General features: G+C 44.1%; 1 protein-coding gene across 9 annotated transcripts in view; it reads left to right on the top strand.

Annotated features, from left to right (window-relative positions):
• The window catches only part of USP26 (ubiquitin specific peptidase 26), a 51,372-nt gene extending 30,799 nt beyond the window's left edge, over positions 1 to 20,573 (top strand). For 6 of the 9 annotated variants that reach the window (XR_014834631.1, XR_014834632.1, XR_014834635.1 and 3 more), the window contains exons 5-6: positions 6,471 to 6,537; positions 15,427 to 20,573. Coding sequence is in view for 2 of the 9 variants with exons in the window: in XM_085006622.1 (XP_084862748.1) it covers positions 15,696 to 18,410 (2,715 nt within the window). In the remaining 7 variants the exon portion in view is untranslated. The remainder of the gene's footprint in view (positions 1 to 6,470; positions 6,538 to 15,426) is intronic. The other 3 variants (XR_014834634.1, XR_014834636.1, XR_014834637.1) reach the window with 2 other exon arrangements.
• Positions 20,574 to 22,671: the final 2,098 nt, after the last annotated feature.

Below are 22,671 nucleotides of genomic sequence, written 5' to 3'. Positions count from 1 at the left end.
GCCATTAGTGATCTGAATGTCGCCGTCATTCCCACTCAGGTGTATTGTCTTAGCTCTTTAAGTGGACAACCAGTTGTCTGCTTCAGTCTCTCTTGAACTTGGAGCCCACTGTCATAAATCATTTTTTTCATTCTCCATCTCTGGGACCACATCTCAGTCTCATTAGCCACATTCAGGTGTTCAATAACCCCATGTGGCTGGTGGCTGCCATACTAGACAGCACAGATAGAGCACATCTCCATGTCTGCAGAAAGTTCTGTTGCACAGTGCTGTACTAGATGAAATAGGGTCTGTGAAGGGATGCGTGCGTAGCTCCCAGTCTCAGAGTTGGCTAGTAGCTAAGCGGAGACCGGACACCTGGCCTCCTAACTTTCAGATGGTGTTCTTTCAAGTAGAAAGGATGGTTTTCTATAGATCTCTGTCATGCAGCGTTGTATTGCCTCTTATTCTCAAGAAATTATACCTTATTTTGTTGTTCTTCTGTACTGTAGTGTATGTGAATGGCTGAAAATGCTGACATGGCTATTCTGGTGCTTTAACTCATCGTGCATGGAGTGCATGCATGCATTGTATGCATATAATGTATTGTAACATTACATTATAGCCAGGGACTGAATGGCTATAAAGAAGTCAGTTGAGATAGGTGAGAATTGCGGTAACATTCAAGAAATCTGTTTTAGCTTTAATTTTGTTCTACTTTTTGTGATGGCTAAAAGACAGTGCCCCTTTAAGAAACCAGATTTAAAAAAAAAAAAAAAAATATGCTTCTGAGGCTTAAATAAATGAATGAGGAATAGCCAGAGGCACAAAATGTTGCGTACCCTTTAAAAAGCTTTTTGGATCCTCAGCCTTAAAAAGGGCTAGAATGAAAGAGAAAAGTGCAGAAGCTGAGATGTTCTAAGAGTAATAAAGAGGAGGTAGGCTGTTATCAGCTAGATTCTGTGTAATAGCTAGGTAGAAATGGAAACATCTGGTTTAAAGCATGTGTAAATCGCCTTGGGTGATAGAAAAAAACAAAAGAAAAGGCATTAGTTAGAAAAATAGGGAATATTAGAAGTAATTAAGAAATAAGAATGGTTGCGTGTTTGAATTTTTTTGGGGGGCTATTCCCCCCAAAATAGCTATTAAAACTGGGAGTATTATTGTTTATCTAAAACTATATGAGCACATTATCTGGTTTATTGCTGTCATTTTTGGTTTCTCCTTAGAAATTAAGCTAGTCTGTGCTGCCTCAATTAGCCATCATTAATCACCTTGCGGCTGTAGCCAGAGGTGAAAGTCAGCATCTCAGAAGAGTAAGCATCACCCTATGGTAGCAGGCCTTCATTTCTAACCCTCTTCTTCTTCTTTTTTTTTTTTATGGCCTCAACCACAGCAAATGGAAGTTCCCCGGCCAGGGATCAAACCCTCACCACAGCAGGGACCCGGGCTGCTGAAGTGACAATGCCGGATCCTAACCTGCTGCCACAAGAGAACTCCTTAGCCCCCTTTTTAATAATGAAAAAACCATGACACGGAAAATCAAATTCTTGGCGGCAACCCACTCAGGCGCATGAGTTAGGACATGTCCTGTGTTCTTGAGCATTAGCCTCATAGTTTTCATACCAAAGAAATCTGCCTTTTCAACTAACTCGGTTCCCTGGTTCATTCAGTCTCTGCATGTTTTTCAAGCCCTCAATAGGGAAATAAGCAACCAGTCTTAGTACCTAGAGGTTGGGAAGATACTGGGTCCTTCTAGATATATGCTTTGCTTGTTTTCACACACCCAGAAGACACACACTGTGGCTTGGGGAAATACCACACAAGTAACCTATGGAGAATCTGAGTGGGAGTCTCAGCTATGAGGATGTGTGCTCTGACAAGCCCGCACACTGATACTTAAAGAATATGAGGGAAGGAGTTCATGTCGTGGCTCAGTGGTTAACGAACCCGACTAGGATCCATGAGGACGCAGGTTCGATCCCAGGCCTCGCTCAGCGGGTTAAGGATCCGGCGTGGCTGTTAGCTGTGGTGTAGGTCACAGACGCAGCTTGGATCTGACGTTGCCATGGCTGCGGTGTAGGCCAGCGGCTACAGCTCCGATTCAACCCCTGGCCTGGGAAGCTCCATATGCTACACCCTAAAAAGACAGAAGACAAAAAGAATATAAGGGAATTTGTGCTCTTGAGCAAGTCATTCATCTATAGCCGTATTTTCCTTATTTGGAAATGGAGAGCTTGGAGAAGTATTTTGTGGCACAAATCTCATGATTCTGCATGGGAGATATGCCTGCTCCTCAGTCTCTGGAAATCATTACATGTGTCACTCCTCAGCACAAGTGAAAAAAATGCACTGTAACTGCTGAAAACAACTGCAGTGGCAAATGCCCAGTGCAACACATGGTCTCTTTCCATGAGAAAATTGCAAGTTCCCAAGGAAATTCTAATGAATTCTGACCTTCATCAGGAGGCACTGTGTAAATCAATGCAATTTTGATCAACCTGCTGTGATAAATCTATTTGGCTTTCCTTCTCTGAGTTTCCATACCTCTGGGGTGAACAACACGTCCAGCAAAAGCCTGCACAGCTAGCAGCCCAGCAGCTCCTCTGAGCAGTCAGCATAGGTGCTTTCCCAAATTTCAAAGGTGTTCTGCTTATCGAGCAGAAGTACACAAATTGCAGTGGAAGGAAAGCAGCTTGTCACTGTAGCGTTGCTCTAGGGTACACAGGCTCTGTCACACGTACTCTGACTTGTCCAGTCAAAAGCATGGAGAAGTAAAACCCATAGACATGTAATCATGAAAGCAGGGATATAATAGCTATGAAATCCAAATCCCTTTCAGTAGTTTCAAAGTCAAGCGCCAAGTAGGAACTCTTTTTACTATTACCCTCTTCCTGCCAAATCGAAACCAACCCCTCCGCTCACCCTATGAATTAATGACTCGATTCAGTATTTATCACCTGGGCGTGTTGAATACTGGCTCCCCAAAATATCACTGGACCAGCCTGTTGCCAAGAGAAAAGAACTAGCTGAGATTATTGCTTGCCACTGCAAGGGGCCAAGAACTCCATAGTGACAGATACTAGCGCTTTAGGACAGGAAAGGAAAAGCTAGGATATTGAGACTTCGAAATCTGTCCTAATTATGAGGAGAACGTGATTAAAATTGGGTGAAGATCATAACAAAATGGATTAGAACAGGTGGGCATGGCAAAACAGGGATTTGGAGGCAAAAAGATTCAAAAAATCTTAGGGATTAAACTCTCAGTTGCTATTTTCTATCGAAGCGTTGCTGGAATGCCCAGTAAAGCTATTGGCAACTCGTATCTTCCTGGGCAAAGGTCTTTTCAAATAGTAAGGCCATATTGATGACAGTAGTGGAATAGTAGGCTCGTGTCGATGCAGACTGTCAGCTATATGGGGTACGTGATTTTGGTTCTGGGGGAGTACCTGTGCCTTGCTTATGTATTTGAAAGTTCACAGAGATAAGCCAGAGTTGAGGGAAGGGAGAGAGCATGAGGTTGGGAGAATGATGGAGGTGAGTTTGAGCTGTGGATGCCCTGATCATTGGTTATGTTTAGAGCATTAGAGTGGTAACCTAGTGTTTCAGGCTGAAGGCTCCTACTGCTGGGCTTAGTCATGTCTTCATTTCTTCTTTAAGGGTTCATGCAGGACAAGTAAAGACTTTCCCAGTTTTGCCTTGGTCTCGTGGAGGGAAATTGAAAGCAGAGTCATTGGGTGAGGGTTGGGGCCTTCTTTCTGCAGCCTTCTGGGCCCTGTGAAGCAAAGTGACATGTTTCCTTGTCTGTGCCTGTCTATAAACGGGCTCAGAATGTGGGACAGAGCTTCTTAGCTCTGCCTTATCTACTTTGAGGATGGCCTCCATTCGTACCACATAAACGTCACTCAGGTGCCAGCAGGGAAAGGGGGGGGAGGTGGTTTTGTTGGACTCTAGGGACACTGTTCAAGGATGCAAGTCCACAGCAGCAACTCATTTTCTTTCTTTCTTTTTTTTTTTTTAGGGCCACACCTGCAGCATATGGAGGTTCCCAGGCTAGGGGTTGAATCGGAGTTGTAGCCACTGACCACAGCCATAGCACAGCAACGCCAGATCCGAGCCACATCTTTGATCTACACCGCAGCTCACAGCAATGCTAGATTCTTAACCCACTGAGCAAGGCCAGGGATTGAACCCGCATCCTTTTGGATGCTAGTTGGGTTTGCTAACCACTGAGCCACGACCGGAACGCCTCATTTTCTCATTTAAGCTTTGTGAGTTCCTTTTCTTTCCAAGACGACTGAGCTGAGAGCAGAGCCCTATTTTTGTCAAACAGTAGGTTATAGACCCTGAAAGCATGAGCACTGGTTTTCTTTGATTTTTGAAGAGTGCTCTATCTCTCATACACACACACACACACACATTTTTTTTTTTTAATGGCAAAGGGAAAACATTTGGAATGCTGAAAGAGAGACCACTTAAGTAGGGAGATGAATGAGAATCCCTTTTTTTTTTTTTTGTCTTTTTGCCATTTCTTGGGCCGCTCCCACTGCATATGGAGGTTCCCAGGCTAGGGGTCTAATCGGAGGTGTAGCCGCCGGCCTACGCCAGAGCCACAGCAACGTGGGATCCGAGCCACGTCTGCAACCTACACCACAGCTCACGGCAACGCCGGATCCCCAACCCACTGAGCAAGCGCAGGGATCGAACCTGCAACCTCATGGTTCCTAGTCAGATTCGTTAACCACTGAGCCACGACGGGAACTCTCTGAGAATCCCTTTTTTTAGAGGTTAGAGAGGTATGACTTAGGTTTGGGGAATCCATTGTTGAGGATATTTCCAGATAAGTTAAAATAAAACAGAACAATGAACAAATTAAGGCAGCTTCACTTTTCTCCTGTTCAGGGAACTGATCCTTCAGATGACAGAGTAGTATTCTGAAAGCATTATGAGGGATTTTCATTCCAGCACTCATGGCATTTACTACATTTTGAAGTTCATATCCCCTCAAAGCGGCTTCGTACAGTTCCCTCGGAGCTCTTACTGGGCCTGTGTCACAGCCTCCTTGAATTGCGGCCCTCCTTCCCTTGGAAAGGAAAATGCTATAGCTCCCCCTCGTGTCCTGTGAGGCCCAGTACATGCTGACTTGATCCACATCAGCTAGAGCCACCCCACTAAGTATCCTAAAGTATTTCCTCCAAAGTTTTTTGGTGATGAGCTTTGCTCGTTGCTATGCAGGAAAGGACCAGAGAATCCGCCTACTAGTTTGTCATTTCTCCCTTATTTCGTCCTTTCCTGTAGTCTCTTTCCTGGAGGGTCAGCTTTTTTTGGCACACAGTTTGGGATGATTTTCCTCATGAGGTTATAGTCCAGTTATCTGCCACGTACTATGTTCAGTCAGTACAATTTCTTGTCCAAGTAGAGGAAGTGGAACTTGCTTTCACTGTGGCCCCCTCTTGCCCTGTCACAGGGGCCACTTGGTTCTGTATCCTGACTTCTCCGTTGGCATCAGGGACCCGTTTCTTTGTCCTTCTACCTGCAGAGTAAACATGTCAAGGTTTCCCAAGTCTCTCAGCCTCTAGCCCTTGAGTTCGAACTGAAAACATTTTGGCTGCTTAGTGAGGATGCAGCCAGGGTGTGAGAGGCAGGCACACATCTCTTTTGGAGACAATTCCCCATTCGGAGTCCCTGCGTCACACTTGGACATAGGAGTAGGGGAGATGCCACAGTGGTCCCTATTAATGAATTCCTTACTTCAAATAATACTTGATAACTATTGATATTCTTCACACATGTAGCCATTCTTATATAATAGGATTCTTTTTACTGATTTTACATCTTAGCCAATATTGCAAGAGAGGAGGGGAAGGTCTCATTTTATAGGTCATTTTAAAATTATGTGAGTGGGAGTTCCCTTCGTGGCTCAGCAGTTACAAACCCAAATAGGATCCATGAGGATACGGATTTGATCCCTGGCCTTGCTCAGTGGGTTAAGGATCTGGTGTTGCCGTGAGCTGTGGTGTATCTCACAGACATGGCTCGGATCCTGTGTTGCTGTAGCTGTGGCGTAGGCTGGTAGCTGTAGCTCCGATTCAGCCCCTAGCCTGGGAACTTCCACATGCCGTGGGTATGGCCCTAAAGCAAATATATATATATATGTGTAAGTAGAAGATACTGATTGTTATAAAGATGTACCCAGTTTTGCAATTATATATGCAGGACAGAACTGTAAACAATTGCTTCCTTAAAGTGTGTGTGTGCATTTTAAGTGTGATAGATGGTAATCTTCACGTGCTCGGTCTCCTGTCTCATCGAACTTCTCTTCATGTCATAGCCTGATGCTCCAATAACCGTTCCAGCCCATTTAATTTTACCCCTTCCTGCCCTGCCAGCCCCCATTTTAAAGTTTTGGACACTGTTTTCTTAAGGGAAGTTAGAATTCTTTGGTTCCAACCCTTAAAGGACTCCTCATCCAACTTTATGATTTCTCTTAGGAAAGAAGTTTCGCTCTGCAAGGACTGAAAACCAACTCATTGTTCTCCGACATCTAGTAACTTTGAGGTAGGTTCGTATGAAGCAGTAGTACAAGGTAGCATGGGTCAAGTGACAATGTCAGAAAAATGAAGGCTCTGAATTCTGAGGCAGGGAAAATCAGGACCAAGTCTTAAAAGGAAGAGTAGAACTAAGGCAAAAATAAGGAGCTAATTAAGGAATTTCAGGCAGAGAAGAAACGCTACAAGAACCTGAGATGGCAGAAACACACGGACTCTTATGTAATACTAACTAGATTGTGTTTGATATGTTTTCCCGGTGCTGCCATTTTTTGGCATATTTGTCTTACAACCTATGTGAGTTGTACTCGAGAGTACCTTATCACTTTATCTTGGGATCTTGCCCATAGTCGATGTCCATAGTTGATTAGGTATCGACACATATTTTGGTTAGTAAGTAAACAAAGAAATGTGATACTTAGCAGAAGGGGCTGTAAAATACTAGGAGGGCTGCAACAGGAGACAAGGAAGTAATTTCCAGAAAGCCGCATTGGTCATGATTTCAATGTAACAAGTATGCACTTTCTCATGAAAGAATACTCGTTCTTAATGAAATCATATTTAACTTCTGGGAAATGATCTGCATTCTGTTGTCCTGATCAGCTATGTTTTATTAATAGCACTGGCATAACCGTTTTAAAGAATGAAAAACAACAACAGAAAAAGCTCTACCAAATCTGTCTCTGAGAAAAGGTTCAAAGCTTGAATAGTTCATGGGAACAATTTGCTAGTCTAGAGATTTCTTCCCATTTTGGTCCAGGCCTCCCATGGCGAGATTTATGTGCAGTGTATGTCAAGAGGCAAAATAATGGCATTTCTATGCTATACAATGAGTCGGACATTTGCTGAGTGCAGAAATGCACCTTTAAACCAGAGAAAGAAGCAGACTCTGCCCTGATCCAATCATTTTGAAAAGCCATGCGCACTGAAGCTGGGGCCAAACATAATGACAGGATTTAATTGCTAATGCCCTAGAGGCAATGCGCCTCTTGATGTGTTGACCTTTAACCCAGACTTGGGAGGGTGAAAAAAGAGAGGGGATGGTTCTCCCTTCTGCCTTTCCCCTCCCCCGTCCGCTCAGGCCTGCCTCTAACCCTGTGCACATCCCCCTAACAGTCATCCCCCCACCTCCTGTTTCCACTAGTTACTTCCAGCTTTGGGGCCGGGCGAGGATAACTAGCAGAGCGGAGGGGAAGGTGGGAGGAGAATAGGAGGAGGTCTACAGGCAGTTGACAGCTGCTTAGGAGCTGGGGGCAGTACTAGAGCTATGGACAGGAGAGCCCAACTCTCGGTCCCCTGCTGCTTCTACCCCACCCCAGCCCCTGATGTCCTGAGATTTAGGCCTTCCCATGTTTCTGGTCTCCACCCCCCAGTTCAGCCTCTCAGGTCCATATGTATAATCACTCCCTTCTGAACCTCTCTTACTCGGTTATTTATGAATGACAGAATCTTGAGCAGAGTTAAATTCAGGGCTCTGCCTATTACACATCTGCGCCCTGGCCGCCAGGCAGCTGAGTAGAGCTGGAGAAAACCACACGCAGGCTCCTTGGTCTCGCTGTAAATGCATGACCATGGCCTTAGGTGGACCTTTTGTGCTGATCAGCAAGGTTACCAGTCCATTCACTCTCCTGTTTTTTTTTTTTTTTTTTTAAATAAATCGTTCACACCTCCCTTCTCTTCTTCCTTTCTCTTCTTCTTTCTCTTCAGACGTCTTCACCTTCTCCAGCCAAGATGGTCTGCTTTCTGTTTCTAAGGTGTCAAGCACTCCCTCATCTGAGAGCCTTTTAATTTGTTCTCCCTCCTGCTTGGAGCACCCTGCATCTATCTGTCTGCTTCCCCACTTCCTTTGAGACCTTGCTGCAGAGTGTCATTACCAGTCAGGCCTTCCCAGGCCGCTTAAGTCCACAAAGGCAGCCCCTCCATGCGGGCGCGCCCTGTTCCTCTGACTGCATGTTTTCTTTAGCAGCTACCACCATCTGGTATTCTCTGTATTTTGTGTTTGTGTATTATTATCCATCTGCTAGAATGGAAGTTTTATGAAAACATGGGTTTTTTTCATTCTTCTTTACTTAGAGCTTAATACAATGCTTGCTAGTATGGTGTACGTATTTGTTTCTGGAATGAATGGATAAATGAATGGCTCTTGGATTTTGAGAAGCTCCTCTTCCTGTTTGCCAAAACCAGCATATTCACCTACTCACCATCTAGATGTTTTGTATGGAGACCATAGTTTCCGAGCTCAGATTCAACCCACGTCATCTAATTGGGGGGGTACCTTTTATTTGGATTGTCTGGGGAAATCCAACGTGCTTATTAAGTACATTCTACCTAGAATCAGATCTCATAGCATGGGATCCTCAAAGGAAACTTAGAAGATCATTTCCAATTAGTTGAATCGCCCTGATAGAAGATTTAGCTTACCAAGGTCACTAAGCTATGTTTAGTTTAAAATAAGCACAAGCTGAAATTGTTCGGTTTTTCAGAACTATTGCTTGGGCTTGTTGGAGATACCCAGAAATTATTGGAGACCTGTGGTGATTATCTGGCCCTGTCTGTTCTCCTTAGTGCAGTCAGCGGCTAGCACACCACCTCATGGGTCCTTTATCATTTCCATTCAGTGAGGTTTGCTTGAGGAACCGAGCAGGATTTCTCACCATATGCCTGCTGTTGGTCTTTGTTCTCTTATTTCACATGTTTTCAAACTTAAGCGACTGTAAAATGAAATAATTAAAATTCCTCACTTGTACCAAACCACCTTCTATACCTTGACCCCCATCTCTTCGCTAAAATAAACACATCCTTGAGTTTGTACGGGGGATCACAGTTGTAATCAGATGTCAGTGGAAGAGATCTGACATAGAGATACCACGCTCTCGTAGTCATTGAGCCTAAAGGGCCTTCTGGGTTTACTCACCTACCTCCAGGCATAACCACCTCCATATTTTCTCCTTTTGTAATGAATGCTTTGGGAGTGAGAAATGCATATTCAAATTTGAAAGGTCTATTCTCATGGGTTTTCTTTTTTTTAAATTTTTTTTTGTCTTTTGTCTTTTTTGTTGCTGTTGTTGTTGCTATTTCTTTGGGCCGCTCCCAGGGCATATGGAGGTTCCCAGGCTAGGGGTCTAATCAGAGCTGTAGCCACTGCCTACGCCAGAGCCACAGCAACGCGATCCGAGCCGAGTCTGCAACCTACACCACAGCTCACGGCAACGCCGGATCGTTAACCCACTGAGCAAGGGCAGGGACCGAACCCGCAACCTCATGGTTCCTAGTCGGATTCGTTAACCACTGCGCCACGACGGGAACTCCTGGGTTTTCAAGTTTTTCTAATTCTTGAAACAATGACAGCATGAATGGTGGATAACAGGATACAGTGGGTAAATACTCCAAAAGCCTCACAAGTCCTCATTAAATTATCTTACCACAGAATTAATAACCTGGGTTTCTAGGTTCTCGAGTTTGTCGGCATTCTTCCCCAGGGCCCATTTCTTATTTGCTCTTCAAAGGATGAGGTTAAGCCTCATTTTGCAGAGTTGTGGGTAGGGCTTGAAAAAGCTCCGTCCAGGAGATCCTCTCTTTCATGAAACACTGCTTCCCCACCCCCACCATGTATGTCAAGGTCTAGAAAATGGCAGTGAAAGGATATTTTCCCAGATTCTTTGTCCCCACTGGAAGCAAGGCCCTCTTCCGTTGTGATGTGTATACAGTGGCGTTTAGGGTCTAACTTGTTTAAGTGCAGTGGGCGCTCGCATCCCTGTGTCCCCGAGAGCACTGAGCACAGTACCCCACATGGAGCAGACACTGCGGAAATCATAATCTGCATAGAGCAGAGGCTCAGCAAGTACCCAAGAAGACCCATGTAAAGCGAATTAGTAAATTAACAACGGAGCAGGCATTTCTACCAGGAGTCCTTTTACCTCATGGCCAACTTCTTGACACCAAAGGTCATGCCTCCAGATTTAACAGGAGTAGTGCAGCTTTATGAGTTCCTGGCTCTCCTTTGAGATCAGCAGCTGGCCGGTTGCACTCATAGGTGATCAGTGAGATTTAATGGACTGAGTTTGTGAGTAAAAGGGGAAGCATACTTTGGCTTTTAAAACTTTCAAATGTAGTTGTCGTCCAGATGTTTCAGTCTGATTGTGGGGGTGGCAAGGGAGAGGGAAAAATCACCACTGTGGAGGTTTACTTTAGGCTACACAGCAGAACAGTCACCCAGTTCTTTTCATCAGAATCTTAGAGAACAGATACATTTTAGTTTCAAATCTCCCCCCGCCCCAAACCTAGCAATCACAAGAAGCCCTAAAAGCCCTTGAGGGATGAGGCAGAATCAAGAGGGGATTTAAGCTTAAGATGTGCCAGGAAGGAAGCAGTAGTTAGACTGCTCAACTGTGCGCCAGCCAGATGATTCTTGATCTTCACTTCCCATGCTCAGTGGGCTTCAAGAGGTCTCCTTTATTCTGGAATGAAATGTAAGCAGGTGGAATTGTGAAGAAGGTATGATGAATAGAGCCATCATTTTGGAAACACGTGTCTCTTAACTGTGTTTCTGAAAGCCACGTGGAAATGCCATGAGGGTCTAGATTATTTCAGCTGCCATTAGAAATAATGGACACCAATTTTTGCTAAATACAGAGCAGCTAGAATTACAGCATTTTTAAGTGCGAGATTGAAAGTGATTCTGGGGTTGTAGAATCTCTCAAGTGGTTGAAATAGGAGCATATAAGAGTTTTTTGTGGAGAGGAAATAGTTTAAACTCTTACTTAGCATCTATAGTAGGACAGTGAACTATAAATAATCCGGATCCTTGAATTTGTTGTTGTGCCTGAACGTTTTTATGGCCCCATTTCCACCATGATAAATATGGCCGTTCTCTCACTTGGATGCATATGCATTTTGATATATGGATGGATGCAATCTGTATTTGACTGAACATAGGTTGATAGATAAAATATTTGATAAAACAAATCTCATTAATATATGCTTCACCAATTTTGAGTTTTAGATCATTTGAATAGGGATCGAGTTGAAGTTTCATTTAGTATTATTCAAAAAGACAGGGTTTGCTGAGCAAGTTAACAGCATAGACAAGATTCAGGAAGAATATTTAACTATGTAGGAGAAAAACCTAATTTCCAATCAGTTATTGGACATATACTTTCTGATAGAAGCATTTGTAGTGCTAAGCGCTAAGCTATTGATTAATTCAGATGGGTTCACGTCAGAGTTGTTCAGAAATTTAAAATTTTGAGTGATTAAATATATCTGATCTTTCCTTGCTGGATTTTTGTTTGTTTGTTTTTTGCCTTTTGCGTTTTTAGGGCTGCACCCTCGGCATATGGAGGTTCCCAGGCTAGGGGTCTAATCGGAGCTGTAGCCCCAGCCTACACCAGATCGATAGCAACACCAGATCTGAGCCACATCTGCAACCTACACCACAGCTCACGGCAATGCTGGATCCTCAACCCACTGAGTGAGTTCAGGGATCGAACCCGCAACCTCGTGGTTCCTAGTCAGATTCGTTTCCGCTGCATCGAGATGGGAACTCCCCCTTGCTGGTTTTGAGTACAGGGAGCTAGCTCAGGTTATGTGGACCTGTGGCCTGTACATGATGGGCAGGAAGTTGTTATTTGCGTACGTCTTCTTGCCAGGGAGCCAGATACTCGAGTCAACCACAGTGTCAGTGGGATGCTAGTCATAATATAACTTCCTTGGTGTGTCCTGCAGAAGGCTAAGCATGAAAGAAACAGAGATTGGAGTTCCCATCATGGCTCAGCAGAAACAAATCTGACTAAAAAGAATCTGACTAAAACGAATCCGGCCCTAAAAAGACAAAAAAAAAAAAAAAAAAAGAAGCAGGGATTGATGTCTGATACCTCACAGACGGAGCTTTTGGCTTGGCTTAAGGGTAAATATTTGTCAGGAGGATCACTAAACATTGTCATTTTTTTTTTTTTATTTTTCCGCCACACACATGGCATATGAAAGTTCCCAGGTTAGGGAGTGAAATTGAGCTGCAGCTGTGACCCATGCCACAGCTGAGGCAACATCGGATCCTTAACCCACTGCACCAGGTCAAGGATCGAACTCAGACCGCCTCAGAGACAACACCGGATCCTTAACCCGCTGTGCCACAGCAGGAACTCCTAAACATTGTCATTTTGCACATACTGTACAGTGCTCAACACCAGTGGGCTTGTACTGTTGGCCATTGGAAGGAGACATTCTACTTTAGGGAGAAATATTCACTACCAGTAGGATGAGGTCTTGGCTGTTAGGGAGTGCATTTTAATGTCATCTTAGAGCACTTAGGGCTTTGGGAATGGCTCCCCCTTGGTACTCAGGAGGTGGTCCTTGCATTGAACATGTTCTCACATGTTATCATAGTATGTTCAAGATGTTTTGGACAGCTAGGACATTTGGCTGAAAGTTTTCTGCATGTCTTGACCCTTTGTAGTTGATACAGAATGACAAGCAGTTACTTATGGTGGGGCTTTTTGGGATGATCTCTTCCTGTTGTATTTTGGAGCACTTAGTGTGGGGGGTTGTCAGTTCCACCCTGACTTCTTACGTGTAGGCCACGGGGATCTTAGTGCAGTGTTCTGGCGCTGCTCTGCATAACCTGGTGGAGTCTCCTCCTTCCTCATGTCATGTTTTGTTGTCTTAACTGTCTCCTTTTATTTACTTTCTGCTAGGGTGCTGTGTACTTAGAAATGTTGATATGTAAAGAACTGGGGTTACAGATTTATCACTTTGTGAGATTAATTAAAAGATGCCAGGGAGTTCCCTGGTGGCCCAGCAGTTAAAGGATCTGGCATTGTCACTGCCATGGCTTGGGTTCAATCCCTGGCCTGGGAACTTCCACATGCCACAAGTGCAGCGCGCCCCCACCCCGCAATAAAAAGACACTAAAGTATCTTTATGACTGGTGTGTTTGCAAAGCCTCAAAACATGTTTGGGGAGTTCTTGGACTGAAGTTCAAAGTGGCTGACTGAGGTTTTCAAGCCAGAAGTGACCTGAATCAGCCCAATTTGGTTCACCCAACTTGTTGAAATATATGTCTCAATGGTGGTTTGGAAGTCAAGGTACCTGAGAAGTAGAAAACTGGGATTATTTCAAGAAATTTCTCTCATTTAGCTTGGGGAAGGTAAATATGAGGCACTTTGTGTTAGTTGCAAATGTAATCAGATGGAGGAGGGTATAGAAGCAATTCTAGACCATCAGAAGAATCATGCTAGACTGTGATTATAGAAATAGTCCTTTTATTTATTTATTTGTGTCTTTTGTCATTTTAGGGCCACACCCGCAGCATATGGAGGTCCCCAGGCTTGGGGTCCAATCAGAGCTATAGCCACCAGCTCACACCACAGCCACAGCAACTCGGGATCTGAGCTGCATCTGTGACCTACACCACAGCTCACGGCAACGCCGGATCCCTAACCCACTGAGTGAGGCCAGGGATGGAACTCGCAACCTCATGGTCCCTGTTCGGATTTGTCTCTACTGCGCCACGACAGGAACTCCAGAAGTAGTTATTTTACAGTCTGAATTCCAGGTAGTCTGGAATACAAACAGATCCCACAGTCATCAATCCAGGTCCCATAATTAGCCCTGGATGAAAGTCCTTTGTACTAGTCCTTGGATGGCGCTGTGTATGTCCTAAAGATATTCAGATAGTATTTTCTGGAAAAGAGAGTATAAGACCTAAGGACTATTAGAAGTTATTGCATGTGATTTTCTTACTCCTCATGCTGGTCAGTTATACTGCGAGGCCTCAGGACAGTTCTTGACAGGCTCGCTGATCCAGGGATTCTGTTGGTGATCCTCCTTTAGACAGTTGAATATGAATATAATTGCAGGGATGAGGAAAGCAGGACTAAAGATCTTGGAGATGGTGTTTTTTATGTTGACCATATCCAGTTTTTCTCGAGGTCATATGATGATGCATTGAGAAATAGAAAGTTAGACATATGTTAATTGGTACTTAGTAAGAAATTCACATGTGTTCATAACAGACTCTTGAATGCTGACTTGGTTTTACCTCTGGCACAATGGCCAAAAGGTCTCCAGGCCATTGGTTTCTTGCTTTTTTTTCACCTGGGGCCATCTTCGCTCTCCATGGATTATACTGTCCTTGAAATTTGGGCATGCCTTCATAGAAACAGTAAAGCCAACATTGGAATCAATGGGAAACTCTCCACGCATCACATCCCCTTGCTTATAAAGCTTTTATACTATGGGTTTGCTTGTTCCGTAGTAGAGCATAGTAAACCCAGCCTTTTTTTTTTTTTTTAACGCAGTCTTGAACTGAGTCTCAAGTACCATTTTAACTAACCAGAATAGTGAGTTTTTGAATGATCTTGCTCAGCATGACTTTAAATTTTAAATCACCCTGATTTATCCCACTTCGAATCGGGGATTCTTACAACATACCAGTTCATCTTGGCTCATTGGAGCTGGTGCTTTGATACCTGCTTAAGCAGGAGTAGTTAGGCCTCCACATGGGGTAGAATGTGTGCACTTACCCTGGTGCCACATGAAAGGAAGAAACATAGGACTTGGAAGGAGGTAGCTTGAGCTCTCCACCTGTTACTGGGTTGAGGGCTACGTAGGGCCTCTCACTTTCTTATTCCCTTATTGTAGGTGCCCTGTGGGATCATTCTGTGACAGGAGGATTAGCATATTATATACATACACTTGAGACACTCTTCAGTATGCTCTTCAGCTGTGTACTGAAAGTCTTCCAAATGTTAAATGATTTCAGTTGAAGTGTGGAAATTTATCAGAATGGAATCTAGTATTGCAGAGGAAAGGAGGTTTAGTGTATGGGAGTAGACTTTGAGTTCTATCCAAGTATTTCCCTGATAGTTTAAATGATTTTTTCTTGATTTTTTTTCCCCAGTAGTGACCTTGCCTTGAGAATCAAGACTCTGCCATCATAAAACCGTGGACAGCTCTTGAAGGGTATTGGTTTTATCGCTAAAGAGCTGGATATCCAGAATTTGAAGAGATTCTAGTATAAAACTAACACTTGAAACAGGATCAATCTGTACAGAGAAACTAAAGAATTACTTCTTTGGTGTTGTCTCCAGACACAATTCGTTGCAAGCAAATTGGAACTTTAAGATTGTCAATAATTCAGGATACGTGTATTTTATTTGTAAAGAGACCATGGCTGCTCTAGTGGCACATGGTTTTGTCCAAATATGGAGCAGGAAAACTGGTATGTCTAAGTCGAAAGAAGCATTCATTCAAACAGTAGAAAGAAAGAGCAAAGTTAGATTGGTGGTCTATTTCCGTACTGGAGAGCATACAACTTTTCGTCTAAGTAATAATATTAAAAGCGTGGTCCTTAGATCCTATGGAAAAAAACAAAACCACGTGCACTTAACGTTCCAAGATAATAGCTTCTTGTTCATTGAAAAATTATCCTCCAGAGATGCTGAAAATTTGAAGGCATTCCTGGATAGGGTCCATGAAAATAATCTTCAACCACCCATAAGACCTGATAGGGATGGGAGCGTCTTTGCCAGCACAGCAGTACGCAAGCCAGTCAACAAAACTTCATTTCACAAAACATGTAAGAAGTCAGGTAGTCCATCTTTTGAGAAAGGGGGAAAAAATGAAACACCTGATCTTGAGAAGATGCCTTTGTTTGCTTCAAAATCATCAACATTGACTTGGGAAGAGTTATTAGAAAATGGATATGGGAAGAGAAAAAAGATGCTGTCATCTGGCTCAGAGATGAATAGGAATTTCCTGAAAGAGAACATCTTTGTAAGAAAGAAGAGGTCTAAGACAAATCCCTTCAGGCATGCAAGCCACAAGGAGAGGAAAGAATCAAGGTTAAAACAGAATAAGAAATTGGAATTTGGGCCTTCATTCAAGATCAGTTCTACTGGAAAACCTTACCTAGATGGCGTTGGTCTTCTCCAGATGCTGACTAAGAATATATATTTGGCATTTCTGTCCGAATCCAAGTATGGTGAGGATGACCCAGACTGGGACAAACTCAAGATGACCTTGGACTTTTATCCAGAGAAACTATGGCAAGGCTTCCCCAATTTGGGAAACACCTGTTACATGAATGCTGTTTTACAGTCCCTATTTTCAATTCCATCATTTGCTGATGATTTACTCAGTCAGGGTTTCCCATGGGGTAAAATTCCCCTCGATGCACTTAACATGTGCTTGGCACAGCTGCTTGTCTTAAAAGACATTTATAACATAAAAATCAAGGAGAGGTTACTTGTGAATATTAAGAAAGCCATTTCAGCAGTTGCAGAGATATTCTCTGACAACATTCAGAATGATGCTCATGAGTTTTTAGGTCAATGTTTAGATCAGATGAAAGAAAACATGGGACAATTAAACTCGATTTGGGAGACCACATTTGAGTCTGAGCAAGGAGATTCACCTCAACAGGTTCTCACCGGCAGTACTGCCACCGAAATGCTTGTCTGTCCTGTCATCACTAATTTTGAGTTTGAGTTGCTGTGCTCAATTGTTTGTAAAGCCTGTGGGCAGGTTGTTCTTAAGACAGAAGTGAGTAATTATCTCTCCATCAACCTTCCCCAAGGAACGGAAGCACTTCCCTTGTCTATTCAGTCTAGTTTTGATCATTTCTTTGGAGCAGAAGAGCTTGAGTATCAATGTGAGAAGTGTAAGCACAGGGGTTCCGTTGCTGTGCACAAGTTCGGCAGGCTGCCCAGGGTCCTCATTGTCCATCTGAAACGCTATAGCTTTAATGAGTTTTGGTCTTTAAAAAAGGATGACCAAGAGGTCATTATTTCCAAATATTTAAAGTTATCTTCCCATTGCAGTGAAAGCACCAAACCACCACTTCCCTTAAGCAAGAATGCACATATTAGGGAGTTCCAGATCTTAAAAATCTTTCAAAGGATAAATTCCGAAATCTTCGGTTTATCAACGCCTTCAGCAGAACCGACCTCGGAATCCAAGGATTCCTTGGCTGCTCACATTGGATCGGAAAAAGAGGCTGAGTCACAAAAATACCAGATTCTTGATAAAGGTTTAAGTGGAGAACAGCAAAAAGACCTGGGAAAATCTACACCGAATGTAATGGACTCCACATTGTTAAACTCAGGAGATGGAGCAGCCATTGCAAGAGAGCTATTAGCAGTGAGCTTAATGATGGATCTGGAAGACAACTTCCTTTCTCCGAAAGGTAAACCCACCAGCAGCACATGTCAAGAAGTGCCTGAAAATCCAAAACTAAAGAAATGCAAGAGATCCAACATGTTTGTAGATCTTGAGGGTGTCACTGAGACTATCAAGCATGTTTGTAAAGATAAACCCTCCAGAATTTCAGAAGTATTTCACCAAGAGTCTGAACAGGCGCAGCAGTATGAAAGGCTGAGACTCTATGAACAAGCCCTTTGGCTGGCACTGCTTCAAAGCCTTCCAAAGCCAGGTGCCCGGTACACAAAGAACCCGAGAAGACCTACAGAAGTACATTTTCAGGGGGCCGATGTGAATTCCCTAGGTGCATTGGGTTCCGATAAAAACCCTGGAAACAAAAAATGTTTAGATAGGAAGACAGAACCTGAAACCAAGAAACCAAAAAGAAATGCCGAGATGGAGGATCCTCATGCCTATCGGCTCATTGGTGTTGTCAGCCATCTTGGGAAGACCCCCAATTCGGGCCATTATATCAGCGATGCCTACGACTTTGAGAGGCAAGTCTGGTTCACTTACAATGATCTGCAGGTATCAAGTATCCAAGAGGCCCCAATGCAGGAGGCTAGGCTTTGCACTGGGTACATCTTCTTTTACATGCACAATGAGATCTTTGAAGAGCTGTTGGAAAGAGAAGAGAACTCCCAGCCTCATAGCACAGAGGCAGGGAAGACCCCTCGGGAGTAGTAAGAGGGACAGACTCCTGGTTGCACAGATCTGCTTGACTGCCTCTCCGTCACTTTCTCCATGGAAGGAAAACTCTGAACTCTAGCCGAACATGAAGAGGCAATTCGCATCCAGGACTAAAGTTCAAGCAGAAACACTTGGAAATCTCTGTTCTAACCCCAATCCAGACACCTCAACCCCCCAGTTCAGACTGATAAACATTCATCTCTCCTACTAGACGAGAACTGTGCTTTTCATAGTCTCATGCAGTGGATTTTAAGTGCAGTCCTCAAACCAGCAGCATAAAGAGCACAGAGGACTTTGTGAGAAATAGAGTTTTTTGATTGCACCTTGGACCCACTGATTCAGAAACTCTGGGGCGGGAGGCAGCAATCGATGGAGATTCTGCTGCCTGACGAAGTTGAAGAAGCACTTCTCTAGTGTGCAGAGGTCTTGGTGTATTTTGCTGTTGTCTATTTGAATTGTTCATATTTTGTAAAGGGATTTGATTACATTTTTTGTTTTTTAGATTCACATATACCTTTCCTTTGTAAACTTATTAAGCTCAAAATGTACACACAGCCTTACTCTCTGCTGATCATATTCAGCGATTTGATGGGGAAAGAAAGTTTCTGAAGTCCTGGCACAAAAAGGCAGGCTGGAGGAGACCGGTTGCTGCGGTCCTGGCAACACATACTACAAGAAGCTTGTAACTTCTGAATCCTCTTGGGCAAACCTAGATGAGACTGAATGCCATATCAAGTCTCCAGACTTTGCTAGGTCCCTCCTTTTCTGCAGTGTCAGGGCTACACCTTGAAGGTGGAGAAGTTGCTGTGCCCTGAAGAAATTTAACACCTTTTCCTGTTTGTCTGCGAGCGAGCTGTCCTTGTGGTCTAAGCCCGCTGTGCCATTGTGGTCTTTTCAGAGGGGCACTTGCAGTGCCTCAAAGAAACACTGATTGCCTGGACTTCATCTGAAGCTTTGAACTATCTTAATTCAACATGACAAGACTAATTCCAGATTTCTTTTACTTTTACTTGTACCTAATAGTATGGTGACCTTATTCCTTCAACGAGGGAATAATACCTGCTTTAAAGCAGACTTGTAGGATTTGAAAATCTTGTTACCGACTTGATAGTGTCAAAAAAAATGTGTGCCTGAATATGATCTGCTTCTGGGTAAAAGCCTCATGGATCCCGAGGTGATCATATTCTGTTGGAGCTTCGTGTAACTCAGGGATTTAGTAATTCCGATAAAAAGCTCGTGCCGTCTCCAACCTGACCTTTTGCTGTCTTTGAGGCAGTGATCCTGTAACATTTTGTACCTTTGTAATTAACAAATCACTTGTGCTAAGAGGCTTTCTCTTATCACGTAAAGGGGTTAAACGTCGGGTCCCACCTTTACTAGCCTGGGTGTGACCCCCTGGTGTGTGGGGTATGGTCTTAGGACACTTGAAGTAATCCAAGAGCTTCTTGGCGCTAGAGGCGCCCGAGGAGGTGAACTGGAGCTCTGGGGCAGGGGAGCTGGAAGATGCCCTCCAAGGAGAAAACCAGATTCCAAAGCTTGAGAAACAAAGTTTGTTCAGAACGCAGTGTATCTAGAAGGAGGTCTGAACGGGAGCTGAAGGATGCTGAGGTAGACGGGAGACGTTTCCTGGGTTGAATTAATCGCTTCCGCAGAGGAAAGGTGTCACCCAGACCGTAATGAGAGGTCCGTGCAGCCTGCGCAGAACTTCAAGTGGCTGCCGCAGGTGGAGGATGGGCTTGGAGTTGGGAAGTTAGAGGAGGGAGTGAGAGTTCATTTTCCCAATTGCAGATGTTTGACTTCTCTAAAATAGTTTAAACTGAACCCAGTTCCATAGGCATCAAAGCAAGTGTCTTGGAAAGTGAGGGGAATGCTATTTTGTTTTGAAAGGAGAAAGAAGATGCCAGTAGTTTGCAGAGATTAAAAGTTTGGGGTCTGGAGTATACAGTATCGTACATCCGGAACAGGCTACTCTGCAGCATGTCTCATGTCCACCCGCAGGCAGACCAGAAGGTGGTGGTGAGGTCCTCCTGGGCAGGTGGCTCGGGTGGGCTCCACCAGGGCCTCCTGAGAAGACATTCTTAGTGCATGGTGAGCAGCTGTATACTACCTACCTGTTATATTGTTATTACAAATAAAAGATGAAAAATTCTTAAGTGATTCAGTGGCTCTCATTTGCTATGAATCTTAATCGGTCCTCTGATTTACAAATCAGGTTTCCAGGTGACCCGTGGCTGTAAAGACGTCCTTTGAGGCTCCATGTATTGGCTTTCTCTTGCTTCTATAAAAATTACCACAGAGTTAATGGTTGCAAACAGCACAAATTTATTATCTTAGAATTCTGGAGTTCAGGACTCCAGGATGGATATCGCTGGGCTACAGTCCTTGCGGATGCTCAGAGGGGATGATCTGTTTGCTTGTCTTTCCCGCCTTCCTTGGCTCGTGGCTTCCTTCTTCCACCTTCAAGGCCAGCGGTGCTGGCCCAGTCCTCACACTGCCGTTCTCCTCTTCCACGTTTAAGAACCACAGTGAGACTGGGCCCAGATGATCTAGGATAATCTCCCTATTTTAAGGTCAGCTGAATGGCAGCAACCTTCCTTCCCATTTGTGTCATAATAGTATATTCACAAGTTCCAAGCCCTAGGATGTAGACGCCTTTGTGGGGCCCGTCTCTCCCTACCACACGACAGTAGAAGGGCATGAAAAATAATCACAACAAAAGCAGAATGATTCAGGCCTCAGACCCTTAGGGAATGGGTTTAGTCACCCCACCAGGCAAAGGACCCAAAAGCATCTGAGGTTTTAACCAAAGATGTAGGAAAACGGTAATTGGTAATTGAAGAACTAAAACCTGGGGACCAGTTACAGAAACAAGGGCTCTATTAGCGTTGCATATTTTCTCCGTGTTTTTTATATGCTTGTGTCTATTTGCACATACTCACCATTCTCTTTTTCTCTATCCTGCCTCTTATTTTTTATTTTATATACAAGTTATTGGAAGTTCACTTTACAACTTGGTCTTTAAAGGTAGCGACAGAGGGTGGTCTGGTGGTGAAGGATCCAGCATGGTCACTGCAGCGCCTCGGGTCACTGCTATGGTGCGGGTTCTATCCTTGGCCCAGAAAATTCCACATGCCGTGAGTGTAGCCAAAAAAATAATTTAGAAAAGGTAACAACAGAATATTCAATGGCTGCTTGACTGAATTTGAGGAATAATTAATAGAGCCCACGATGGATGCAGTGACTTGGGTGTGAGTCATCTAATTTGGGGGAACGGTGAAAACATAGGAAAGGATTGGTGTATCTATTCAGTAGAAATAACGGATTTTGTTTTTTTGCTGCTGGAGGAGAGTTAAATGTATGTGGTTGTGCACAGGGAAGTGGAGTAATAACCAAAGAGTTGGCCCAGGCCACTTATCCATGCCTCTCAGTTTCAAGTTCACTCCCACCACCACCCCCCCTTATTTTTGGTCACGCTCATGGCCTGCAGAAGTTTCAGAGTCAGAGACTGAACTCCTGCCACAGCAGTGATAATAACGCCAGATCCTTATTAACCCGCTCTGCCACCAGGGAACTCCCCAAGTTCACCCTTCAATACAAGCTCTATGACCTTGGACAGAATTCCTTGAGGCATTTCTCCTTCCTAGACAGCACAAGTGGAGCTTTCTTAGTAGAGGGTGTGAGGGGTACGGTGGGTGCAAGTGGAAAGGATTCTCTCGCTAGTTCCAGTTGTTGACGTAGGTAAGCAGTACCAGCTGCGATCGCAAGAAAATCTGGGGTGCAGTCACCTGGCCGTGGAAGCAGACTGTGTGGTTCCTGAGACCTCACTTCCGGCCTGGAGATGACTTTCCTGCGGCCATCTCCACCTGGACACCATGTGCCCTGACTCCCTTTGATCATGTGCTCATCCCAGGTTTGGATTTTCCACATGTAAAAGTTCCAGGGCCAGGGATGGAACCCATGCCACAGCAGCCACCCAAGCCACTTTAGTGACAATGCCTTAACCTGCTGTGCCACCAGGGAATTCCCAGGGCATTTTAAATTTGACCCAAAATCTTCCACGATGTTGCAGCACACTGATTTCTCCATGTTTTTGTTTTTATTTTTATTTTTAGGGCTGCACCCGCAGCATGTGCAAGTTGCTAGGCTAGGGGTCGAATGGGAGCTGCAACTGCCAGCCTACACCACAGCCACAGCAATGCCAGATCCCCGACCCACTAAGCAAGGCCAGGGATTGAACCCGCATCCACATGGATAC

Source organism: Sus scrofa, chromosome X (genome assembly GCF_054392235.1).
Source record: "Sus scrofa isolate SSC_HxYL_T2T_F1_AM1 chromosome X, Sscrofa_HxYL_maternal_Yorkshire_Landrace_v2.0, whole genome shotgun sequence".
Lineage (NCBI taxonomy): Eukaryota > Metazoa > Chordata > Mammalia > Artiodactyla > Suidae > Sus > Sus scrofa.
Note: the sequence above shows the minus strand (reverse complement) of the source record. Positions and strands in the feature narration are given on the sequence as shown.